The sequence below is a fragment of the Elephas maximus genome, chromosome 2 (assembly GCF_024166365.1).
Source record: "Elephas maximus indicus isolate mEleMax1 chromosome 2, mEleMax1 primary haplotype, whole genome shotgun sequence".
In the NCBI taxonomy this organism is placed as follows: Eukaryota; Metazoa; Chordata; class Mammalia; order Proboscidea; family Elephantidae; genus Elephas; species Elephas maximus.
In genome coordinates, this window is record NC_064820.1 from 85,714,303 (window position 1) to 85,726,986 (window position 12,684).

Sequence of the window (12,684 nt, forward strand, 5' to 3'; positions counted from 1 at the left end):
AAGAAATGATAATAACTTTACTGTTATTTATTTAACAAAATCAAAATATGAAAGTATATAAAACATTAAAATGTTCAGATTTTAAAAATTTGCTTAGTTACATGATAGTTTAGTGTGGGTCATACTTTTTTTTATGGATTGAATTGTGTCCCCCCAAAAAATGTGTTGTGAATCCTAAACCCTGGTTATAATCCTTGTTGGGAATGGGGTTTCTTTGTTATGTTAATAGGTAGTATTACTATAGGGTATGTCTTAAGTCAATTTCTTTTGAGATATAAAAGAGCAGATTAAGCAAGCCAACACAAATGGAGGGGAAGATACATGCCACATTCTTACCCAGACACCTAGGAATGAACAGAAACTGAAAAGAGACTAGGACCCTTCCCCAGAGTGGACAGAGAGAAAACCTTCCCCTAGAGCCAGCGCCCTGAGTTCACACTTCTAGCCTTCTAAACTGTGAGAAAATAAATTGCTGTCCATTAAATCCACACGATTGTGGCATTTCTGTTACAGCAGCACTAGATAACTAAGATGCTTTTTTTTTTAGTCTTTCGTTGTTGTTGTCAGGTGTTGGGTTGGTTTTGACTCATAGTAACCCTTTGTACAACAAAACGAAACACCGCCTGATCCTGTACCATCCTCAGAATCATTGTTATGTTTGCGCCCATTGTCGCAGCCCCTATGTCAGTCCATCTTGTTGAGGGTGTTCCTCTTTTTAGCTGACCCTCTACTTTACCAAGCCTCATGTCCTTCTCCAGAGACTGGTCCCTCCTGATTACATGTCCAAAGTATTTGAGACGGAGCCTCGCCATCCTTGTTTCGCGGGAGCATTCTGGTTGTACTTCTGAGACATATTTGTTCGTTTTTCTCGGAGTCCATGATATATTTGATATTCTTTGCCAACACCATAATTCAAAGGCATCAATTCTTTTTCGGTCTCCCTTATTCAATGTCCAGGTTTCCCATGCATGTGAGGCGATTGGTTTGGGTCAGATGCACCTTTCTCCTCAAAGTGATGTTTGTTTTTTAACGCTTTAAAGAGGCCTTTTACAGCAGATTTGCGTGGTGTAATACGTTGTTTGATTTCTTGACTGCTGCTTTCATGGGAGTTGCTTGTGCATCCAAGTAAAATGAAATCCTTGACAACTTCAGTATTTTCTTTGTTTGTCATGATGTTGCTCATTGGCACAGTTTTAAGGATTTTTGTTTCCTTTATGTTGAGGTGTGATCCATACTGCAGGCTGTGGTCTTTGATCTTCATCAGTAAGTGATTCAAGTTCTCTTCACTTTTAGCAAGAAGGGTTGTATCATCTGCATATCAAGGTTGTTAATTAGTTTTCTTCCAATCCTGATGCCACGTTGTTCTGATGTCTAGTTTCTTGGACTATTTGCTGAGCATACCAATTGAATAAGTATGGTGAAAGGATACACCACACCTTTTCTTATTTTAAACCATGCAGTAGCCCCTTGTTCTGTTTGAACAGCTACCTCTTTGTCTTAGTTTCACATGAGCAAAATAAAGTGTTCTGGAATCCCTGTTCTTCACAGTATTGTCAATAATTTGTTATGGTCTACACAGTTGAAAACTCTGTGGGGCAGTTCTAATCTGTCCTGTAGGGTCGCTGTGAGTCGGAATTGACTTGACGGCACTGGGTTTGGTTTTGGTTTGACACAGTTGAATGCCTGTGCATAGTCAGTAAAACACAAGTGAACATCTTTTTGGTATTCTCCACTTTCTGCTTTCAGCCAATATCTGTCTGACATCAGCAATGATATCCTTGTTCCATGTCCTCTTCTAAGTCTGGCTTGAAATTCTGGCAGTTCCCTGTCAATGTACTGCTGCAACCATTTTTTAATTGTCTTCAGCAAAAGTTTACTTATGTGTGATATTAATGATGTTGTTCAGTTATTTCCACATTCAATTGCATCACCTTTCCACAAATATGGACCTCCTTCATTCGCTTTCTGCAGGTAGCTTTCTTCCAAATTTCTTGGTATAGACAAGTGAGCACTTCCAGACTTAGATCTGTTTGTTGGCACATCTCAATTGTTATTCTTTTAATTCCTGGAGCCTTGTTTTCACCAATGCCTTCAGTGCAGCTTGGACTTCTTCCTTCACTACCATCAGTTCTTGATCATATGCTCCCTCCTGAAATGGTATGTTAACCACTTCTTTTTGGTACAGTGAGTCTGTGTATTCCTTCCATCTTCTTTTGATGCTTTCTGCATTGTTCAATATTTTGCACATAGAATCTCTCAGTATTGCAACTTGGGGCCTGAATTTTCTCTTCAGTTCTTTCAGCTTGAGAAATGCTGAACGTGTTCTTCAGTTTTGGTTTTCTAACTCCAGGTTTTTTTGCACATTTCATTATAATGCTTTACTTTGTCTTCTTGAGCCGCCTTTTGAAATCTTCTGTTCAGCTCTTTTACTTCATCATTTCTTCCATTTGTTTTAGCTGCTCGATGTTCAAGAGCAAGTTTCAGTCTTTTCTAATGTTCATTTTGGTCTTTCCTTGTCTTTTTAACGACCTTTTGCTTTCTTCAAGTATGATGTCCTTGATGTTATTCCACAACTCATCTCGTCTTAGGTCATTAGTGTTCAACGCGTCAAATCTATTTTCGAGATGGTCTCTAAATTCAGATGAGATATACTCAAGTCGTACTTTGGCTGTCATGGATTTGCTGTAATTTTCTTCAGCTTCACCTTGAATTTGCATATGAGCAATTGACGATCTGTTCTGCAGGTGGCCCCTGGCCTTGCTTTGACTGATGATACTGAGGTTTTCCATTGTCTCTTTCTATAGATGTAGTCAGTTTGATCCTGTGTAGTCCATCTGGCAAGATCCACGTGTGTAGTGCTGTTTATATTGTTGAGAAAAGGCATGTCCAATGAATAAGTCGTTTCTCTTACAAAATTCTACCATGCAATCTTTGGTGTCGTTTCTATCCCCAAGGTCATATTTTCTAACTATTGGTCCTTCTTCTTGGTTTCTACCTTTCGGATTCAAATCACCAGTAATTATTGGCGCATCTTGATTGTATGTTTGATCAATTTTAGACTGCAGAAGTTGGTAAAAATCTTCAATTTCTTCATATTTGGGAGCTAGACTTAAGGTTGGTGCCCAAATTTGAGTAATAGTCATATTAACTGATTTTCTTTGAGGGGTATGGATATTATCCTATCACTGACAATGTTGTACTTCAGGATAGATCTTAAAATTGCTTTTTCACAATGAACGCAACTCCATTCCTCTTTAATTTGTCATTCCCAGCACAGTAGAACATATGATTGTCTGATTCCAAATGGCCAATACCAGTCCGTTCCAGCTCACTAATGCCTAGGGTGTCTGATCTCAAGTGTTCCATTTCATTTTTGATGACCTCCAATTTTCCTTGATTCATACTTTGTACATGTTCCAGGTACTAATGGATGTTTGCAGCTGTTTTTTCTCAATTTGAGTCATTCCACATCAGCAGATGAAGATATCGAAAGCTTTACTCCATCTACTTCATTAAGGTCGACTATTCTGAGGAGGCAGCTCTTCTCCAGTTGCATTTTGAGAGCCTTCCAATCTGAGGGAAGCACTATTTCAGACAGTGCTCCTCTGCTATTCGTAAGGTTTTCACTGACCAATTCTCTTTGGAAGTAGATTGCCAGGTGCTTCCTCCTAGTCTGTTGTAGCCTGAAAGCTCCGTTGAAACCTGTCTACCATTGATAACCTTGCTGGTGTTTGAAATACTTGTGACATAGCCTCCAGCATCACAGCAACACTCAAGCCACTACAGTATGACAAACTGATGAGACAACTTGCCTGAATACTGCAATGTGCTACCATAAACCTTTCACCTGGATTCACCAATTGTTAGCTTTGTGCCAAATTGACATCTCTCTTTGGAAACTATTATATTATCACGGCTAGAACTTTTTAAACTATAAAACTCTTTTCGTTCACAGGACAAAACACTAACTTCTGATCCTAAGCCATCTAACAAACGGACCAAAAGCATCTACACGCCATTAGAATTACAATACATAGAAATGAAGCAGCAGCATAAAGATGTAATTTTGTTTGTGGAATGTGGATATAAGTATAGATTCTTTGGTGACGATGCAGAGGTAAGTTGTTTTTTAAAACACCGCATCATCTTTTTCTTGTCCAGCCTTAGTTACTTTTCAGTATTTTGTTTTGTTTTTAGACTTCATGAAAAGCTAATATGATTAACTATCCTTTGAAATGGTATCATTTAAAGTAAAAAACTAAAACCAAACACACTTGGTGGGAGCTAGACTTATGGGGGAGGGTATGGGATTCCCTGTTAGGATGTCAGCATTTATGCTCCATAGTGCTAGCCTGGTAACCCATCAAAAGTTTATTGGATGAATAAATTAGCAAATGAACCATAATCATGTAATTATTGATATTTCCTAATGAAGACTCTAGCAAGAAAAAAATTTGAGATGTACAGAAGTTCCTCTATTTACCCTTAATTTATGAATTTTCATAGCCAGGGACATAGGTAAGTCTCAGTGGCACCTTAACTCTGTCAGCCATCGACTGGATCTCTTTTATGTCAGTCTTCTTGCTATCCGCTAGTCTAAGTTTATTTGTACTTAGTTTTGAGGTATTTGCTACAGGATTATGTTGATTCAGGAGAAGGTTAGAAGTAAGTTTGAGCATTTAATGGGCAAACTGAGGAAGAGTATGGCTGATGACGTGTTTATTGGGAGTCATGGGTGATGGTCATGATTACAGAGGTCTCAGCCCTGGTTGGAGCTACACAACAGCAGAGAGAGTGATGAGGAGGCAGCTCTGATGCCTGATAGGATGGCAAGTGAAGACTCGCCCAAATTTTTTTATTCAAGTTTGCTAAACCATGTGGTGGCCGGAAAGTGGTGTTCTCTAGGTCAGATGCATCATGCTGTTTTCTGCCTTATGAAATTAGACACCAAAACAGAGTCAGCATATTTCCTGAGGACAGGAACTAGCACTTGGTAGGCATCCTTTAAATGAATGGGTAAAAGAACATGTTGTTTCTCTTATCCTCTCTAGATTGAAAGGTAGGTTCAACCCTGACCACAGTAAAGGCTGATGTTTTACTGTGCTATGGTGAGGGACGAATAGATTTTGGAGATGGGTGGGGCAGGGGAAGGAGAGTGCTGGAATGAGAAGTCATGGTTCCAGTGGGAATATCGAAGCCCTGGTGCTTTCTGAAAGAAAGTAGGGGGTCAGAGGTATTCTGACCGTGCATGCATCATTGACTAGCTAACCAGAGGAGGGGGTTCTCTTCTCACTTCTTCAAAGGTATTCTCTGTTTAAGTGGGTTCCTGATTTAGGTATGTTGTGGTTAGTTGCTGTCAAGTTGATTCCAACTCATGGTGACCCCGTGTGTTCAGATTAGAACTGCTCCATAATGTTTTCAAACCTGTCATCTTTCAGAGGCAGATTGCCAGGCCTGTCTTCCAAGGCACCTCTGAGTAGGTTTGAACCACCAGCCCCTTGGGTTGTTGTCGAGTGCTTAACTGATTGCGCCACCCAGGAAAGAAGTAATTTAGGGATATTCTGTAGTATCTCCTAATTGCCATTTGTTTGCATGCACCCTGTAGGAAATTCTACTCTATTACAATCTCATGCTTTCTATATTAAGTAATCTTTGGGTAGAGAAAGTTCATCACTTTAAGGTTTTGTTAGATCTAAATACTTGGAAGACCCATCAAGTTTTTCTGAGAAGTTTGTGGATAAAGATTTTTTCCCTGAGGTAAGGCCATAGAAACTGCCTAAAATACAGTAAATCCTAACCTTTCACACAGAGATTGTCTTTTAAACTTTTTACTGGTACACCACACATGCAGAGAAGTGCACAAATCCTAAGAATGTGCCTTGATGAATTTTCACAATGAAGCGAACAGACCCCACAGAGGGAATTGTGAAATAGAAATTTAGCGATAATTTCTTTTCAAAATTTTTTTAGATTGCAGCCCGGGAACTCAATATTTATTGCCATTTGGATCACAACTTCATGACAGCAAGTATACCTACTCATAGACTGTTCGTTCATGTGCGCCGCCTTGTGGCAAAAGGATATAAGGTCAGCTTTGGCTTTAACTTGTGGGAAAGAGTTGGGATTCTCTTCCAGAGAGTGAAAACGTTTACGTGATAGGCTTTAATTGGCTTTGGAATTTGGAGAAATTAAAGCGTATAATAATTATTAGCATTGTATTTTCTTGAGTTTTGAACATATTTTTAGATTTTTAAGGTAATTTTTTTTTTTTTTTTTTTTTAACTCTGCAGTAGAATGTTTCTGAGTAACTTGGCCATGTTTGTAAGCTCCCTGTGGTGTTATTATTTAAGACCTTAATTTGAAGATTGTGGGATAATTTGTTTATTTAAAATGTTTCAGAATTAACCTTTTAAAATTAAAAAAAAATTTTTTTAAAATAAATTTCCATCAATTTCACATTTAATATTTCTTATTTTGTTGAAGGTGGGAGTTGTGAAGCAAACTGAAACTGCAGCATTAAAAGCCATTGGGGACAACAGAAGTACAGTCTTTTCACGGAAATTGACTGCTCTTTATACGAAATCTACCCTTATTGGAGAAGATATCCTTTTTGAATAGAATTTTCCTCTTAAATGTCGCAAGGGATTTGCTTGAGGATAACAGTTGTTTTTTTTTTTTTTTAGATTTTTAACAGTTTTTTAAGTGGATATATTTTTGATCAGATGAGATGATGTCGTTACTTAAACCTTTGATTATGTGTACTATTGAAGGGGGAAGGGCTGATAATGGCTAGAAATAAGCATTTTTCAAATACTGTGGTAAAAGCAGAATTTATCATCCTTAAGAGTAAGGAAAGTTAGCTGAACACAGATAACCTGATAAAAGATGATGGCAGGTTAGCAACTGGTTTGAAATCACATCTCACCTAGGCCACTTGTAGGCAGTGGCTAGGTTCTTAAGACCTACAGACTTTTCAAGATCTAAGTAAATGGGATCTAAAAAGGAACTTACTAGCTTCAGATATGAAAAGAAAACTACAAAATCAAGGTGAACACTGTTAAAGGCTGTCTTCATTAAATTTTAATTACCTTCATGAAAATTTACTTTTGAAAATGCGTTGTAAGTGAAGTTTTTCTCACTTTGCAAGAATCTTCTGTGTGCTGCACAATGATTACCCTCAAATTTATAGTCATTTATAAGTTACATTAGTTGAAGCAAAATAATTTCAAAAGCAAAGTCATAAAATACTGTTAAATTTTTTTAAACAAATAATTATATGTAAGATGATATAAGGGTACATTTTAAAATGCTTACTATGAAGTGGAGTCAGAATGTGGAGATAAGAAGATCTTAAGTGATATCACGTGAAAATAATATTTCTTTTCTGTTGTTTATTACGTATCTGCTCATTTAGAGACCTGCTTAGCTTTCTACCCAAATTCTGAGAACTGTTTTATTCTGTTAATATCATAAATCCCTACTATAAATGCCTGTCATTTATACATGGCATTATACAACTAGACCAGTAAGAACTGTGTTGCTCTAAGCTGATAAGTCTATAAACCAAAACCAAACCCATTACCACTGAGTTGATTCTGACTTGTAGTGACCCTATAAACAGAGTAGAACTGGTACATAATGTTTCCAAGGCTGTTAATCTTTAGGAAACCAGATTGCCACAGCTTTCTCCTCAGAGTATCTGGTGGGTTTGAATCACCGATCTCTCAGTTAGTAGCTGAGCCCTTAACCACTGCGCCACCAAAACCAAACCCGATTCTGACTCATAGTGACACTATAGGACAGAGTAGAACTGTCCCATAGGGTTTCCAAGGCTGTAAATCTTTACAGAAGCAGACTGCCCAATGAGTGGCTGGTGGGCTTGAACTGCCGACATTTTGGTTAGCAGCTAAGTGCTTTAACTGTTGTGCCACTAGGGCTCCTTACTGTGCCACCAGGGCTTGATAATTTTACTTTTTCTTTTGCTTAAGCCTGAGTCTTTCATTCAAAGCCTCCTAAAATAGGATCCCTTCCTGCTGCTTCTTTGCTGCTGTATCTCGTATCTGCTGAAAAATCAGAACTTTACCCAAACTGGCTATGCTCAAACTAACATTTGTCACTCCTGGGAATTTAATTAATTAACTTCTATATATACATATATATACATATACACATACAAGGAGCCCTGATGGCACAGATGTTAAATGCTTGGCTGCTAACCAAAAGGTCAGTGGTTCAAACCCACCAGCTGCTCTGGGGGAGAAAGATGTGGCAGTCTGTCCCTGTAAAGACTATAGCCTTAGAATCCCTGTGGGGCAGCTCTACTCTGTCCTGTAGTGTCGCTATGAGTTGTAATCGACTCCACAGCAGTGAGTTTGGTTTTGGGTATATATACATATATGTGTGTGTGGGTGCATGCGTGCGTGTGTGCGTGCGTGCGTATGTATAAATTATATATATTTACGTATACATTTATGTAAAGAGATATGTATGTTATGTAGATACAAATATGTATACACCCACTCCTCACTTAAGAACTACCTTGTTGTCTGACATTTTGCATTTATGACAATAGTGAAAAATCTACCATCAGACTGTCTTGTGCGTTAATGATTTACTTCTGGCAGTAACAAATGTTGAGATGAGAGTAACACTGGCTGTGATGGTAAAGGTTATGTGTCAGCTTGACTGGGTCATGATTCTCAGTGATTTGGCAGTTATGTGATGATGTAATTTGCCAGTTATGTAATGATGTAGTCATCCTCCATTTTGTGATCTGATGTGGTCATCCTTCATTTTCACATAACCCAGATTATCGCTTATGACCTGGTCTTTGGGGCCTAACCATGTTGATAAGTGAGGAGTGAGTGTATATATCTGTTTTCTTTTTCATTTCTCATGTTTTTTTTTTTTAAAAAAAAAACTTCTGCTGTTTCCTGGAGCTATTAGGCACTTTAATAAAACACTAAGCCAGCAAATGCGTGGATAACAAAGCATGGCAATTTTACAAATTATCACCAGGAGTTTGAAATTAAATATGAATGATTATGGGGTTATTACATGTAGATTTGGAGGAAGCAATAGTTAAGGGGAAATAGCTGGCAGCTCTTAGTTATTAGGTGTTTTGACTTATGGAATTAAAATATCATGGGATTACTAAGGATTTACATTAAGTCTTAACATCACTCAAGAAGAGTGTTAATATTTGGGTGTCCACAGTGTCTGATGTATTCTGCCAGGTGCTTTGAAAGTGGAGAGTAACAGCCATCTGTCCTCATCAGCCTTATAACTTAAGGTAGATAAGGCATGAAGCTATGATCAGAATAAATGAATACTATATGGAAGGTCTAACATATACTCTAAGTACCTGGCAAAATGAACCACTATTTTAAAGGAGAAAACAGTTAATATTAATGTAAATGTAGCGTATATTTTTCTTTAATAGTTATTACATGTGAATCCCCTAATCAAGCTGGATGATGCTGTAAATGTCGATGAGATAATAACCGATACTTATACCAACTATCTGCTGTGTATCTGTGAAAATAGAGACACTGTTAAGGACAAAAAAAAGGGGACCATTTCTATTGGCATCGTGGTAAGTACTTTGTAGGTAAAGAAGAAATGAGATTGTCATGGTGTCTCTAGATATGAGATATTATTTATAGTTTATGATGAGGATATATGATGAAGTGTCCCCTCAAGTAATGGTACTATAAAAACATTTTCCTCATACTACTATACGTTAAATCATTGGCTAAAATTTTCTCATATGGCCGTTGTTGTTAAGTGCTCTCAAGTCAGTTCCAACTTACAGTGACCCTATGTACAACAGAACAAAATGCTGCCCAGTCCTGCGCCATCCTCACAATCATTGCTATGTTTGAGCCCATTGTTGTGAGTCCACTGTGTCAGTCCTTTTCGTTGAGTGCCTTCTTCTTTTTCTGCTGATCCTCTGCTTTACCAAGGTCGATGTCCTTTTCCAAGGATTGGTTCCTCCTGATAGCAAGTTCAAAGTATGCGAGATGAAGTCTCGCCATCCTTATTTCTAAGGAGCCTCCTGGTTGTACTGCTTCCAAGACAGATTTGTTCGTTCTTCTGGCAGTCTGTGATATATCCAATATTCTTTGCCAACTATACCATAATTCAAAGGCATCAGTAATTCTTTGGTCTTCCTCGTTCATTGTCCAGCTTTTGAATGCATATGAGGTGATTGAAAATACCATGGCTTGGGTCAGGCACCCCTTGGTTCTCAAAGTGACATCTTTGCTTTTTAACACTTTAAAGAGGCTTTTTACAGCAGATTTACCCAATGCAATACGTCATTTGACTTCTTAACTACTGCTTCCGTGGGCATCGATTGTGGATCCAAGTAAAATGAAATCCTTGACAATTTCAGTGTTTTCTCCATGTATCATGATGTTCCTTATCGGTCCAGTTGTGAGGATTTTTGTTTTCTCTATGTTGAGGTATAATCCACACCGAAGACTGTAGTTTTTGACCTTCATCATTAAGTGCTTCAAATCCTCTTGACTTGCAGCAAACAAGGTTGCTGCATATCACAGGTTGTTAATGAGTCATATTGCTACTTGTCGGTATATGCTATGGAGAGATCCAGATAGTTTCAGATCTTTCCGTAGTTTTAGGGTTGAAGGCAGCTACAGTGACAGACATGCATGTGGACAGTATACAGGTAGCAGAATAAAACACTAAGCCAACACATGCATGAGGAGCAAAGGGTTTTACAGACTTCCTCCAGGGGTGGGAAATTAAACATGAATGATTGTAGGATTATTGTATCTAGATTTGAAAAAATCTAGATTTGAAGGCAGGGATAATTAAGAGGAAATGATGAGGGGCCAATACAAAACTTCATACTAAATTAGTATTAGGAATTTTTACAAGCAGTCTTCCAGGTAAATATAATTTGTGAATCATAGTGATTTTGCTGCATTCTGGCAATATATGTGTAATTTGCTCATTTACCGATCCACCTGGGTGCCTCTCAAAATCATACCCTTTGTTGCCCTTTAGAGCTGCTGGATTCCCTTGTTTTATAAGTTATGCAAAAGTAGGACTGCTTGCCTAAGTAGTAACCTAATTCTAGCTATTGTTGCAGATTTTTAACTTTTGCAATCAGCAACAATAGCAACACAAATTTTTACAACCTCAGTGTCTCCAATGTACCTTTTAATACCTTATTCTGGCCGTGTGATCTCTGTGTTAACTTGTCATTTACTTAACCAACAAGTCCTTCCCTTTGTGAGTTAGCATTACTGTTGGTATTGGACAGCTTTAAATGATTTTTTATCCTTGAGAAGCAACTTTTTGTCTAGCCACAGGTAGTTGGCCCTATCTACAAATAGTAAGGTTATTTGCTTTTAAGCTTTAATATATATAATGTGCTATTTTAGATTTACCCAAAACTTCTTCTAAAGAGCATGATTGATAGTGTATACCTCCTGTTTACTGCTTTTGCAAATACTCTCTGGTCCACTGCCCAGGTTAACCAAAGTTAATGTGAACTTGGGCAGGAAAAAATGAGAAGTGATAGTTTGCCTCTGCAGTGTTTTTTAGGGTCCTATTCTTTTTTTTTTAAATAATATTTTATTGTGTTTTAGGTGAAGGTTTACACAGCAGTTTAGGTTCTTATTCAATAATTTCTACATGAGTTGTTTAGTGATATTGGCTACATTCTTCACAGTGCATAAACATTCTCACTGTTTTCTTTCTGGCTGTTCCATTTCCATTAATCTCGTTTCCCTGTCCTCTTACACTCTCATTTTTTTTTTTAACGCAGGGCTTTGAACTGGTTCTTCCTGGTTCAACCATGGCCAAGGAAGCGAAACTGGAACAGAACCAAATTTTTAAAATTTGAGTGAACTGGAATGATGACTGGTATGGGAAAAATTATAGGTTGAATCCCTGCTGGAAACCTAATTTGCCCTCTTAAAAAACAAGGGCAGCGTTCACATTGCATAGCAACCAAATCTCAAGCCTGTTGGATTTTGAGCAGAGTTGGAAACAGTGGTGTCCCGCTCAAAGGTGGGGGCCGACCACACTGCTTTGAATGTGTGTCGTGCTCCACAGTCCTGCCAATAATCCAGTCTCACCCAACAGGTTCCTCAAAGGGCTCACTACACATCTTCTGAGTCTCCCATTCTAGGGCTTCAGCCTGTAATTTTTTTATATTCTGGTTATCGTTCTGGATCACCCACATTGTTAAGTCATAAAAATTTGGGCCTGTTGTTTTTGCTTTGTTGCCTATGACTAGACTGGTTGGAATTGGTTAGAAGCCCTGTTTTAAAGTAATTGTTGATCATTTGGTCTCATACAGGTGATTTTTTAAAGGAGCACAGTACTTACGAATGATTTTCGTTATTTTTGAGCCAATTTGTTATTTAGCTACAAGATGATCTAAGGGGTTACTTTCTGTTCAAGGTTTGAAGAGTATTTCAGGGCAATAGTCTTGGAGAGTTCACCACCCTCGAATTTGAGGTTCTGTTCCTCCTTTTTCTCCCATCCTTTCAGAGTCCATCTGTTGTGGCCCTGATTAGAATGGTTGGTAGTGGTAGCCAAACACCATCTAGTTCTTCTAGTCTCAGGATAGATGAAGCTATGGCTTGGGTCGTATTACTGACCTCACTGACCACTTTTGGGCTGATGATGCACAGAGCTCTAGGTTTA

The 12,684-nt window shown here is 38.1% G+C and overlaps 1 protein-coding gene across 3 annotated transcripts in view; it reads left to right on the forward strand.

Moving 5' to 3' along the window:
* Positions 1-12,684, forward strand: part of MSH3 (mutS homolog 3) — a 217,899-nt gene that overhangs the window by 12,503 nt on the left and 192,712 nt on the right. For all 3 annotated transcript variants that reach the window (XR_007514976.1, XM_049866717.1, XM_049866709.1), the window contains exons 4-7: positions 3,956-4,117; positions 5,971-6,087; positions 6,484-6,601; positions 9,450-9,595. Coding sequence is in view for 2 of the 3 variants with exons in the window: in XM_049866717.1 (XP_049722674.1) it covers positions 3,956-4,117; positions 5,971-6,087; positions 6,484-6,601; positions 9,450-9,595 (543 nt within the window). In the remaining variant the exon portion in view is untranslated. The remainder of the gene's footprint in view (positions 1-3,955; positions 4,118-5,970; positions 6,088-6,483; positions 6,602-9,449; positions 9,596-12,684) is intronic.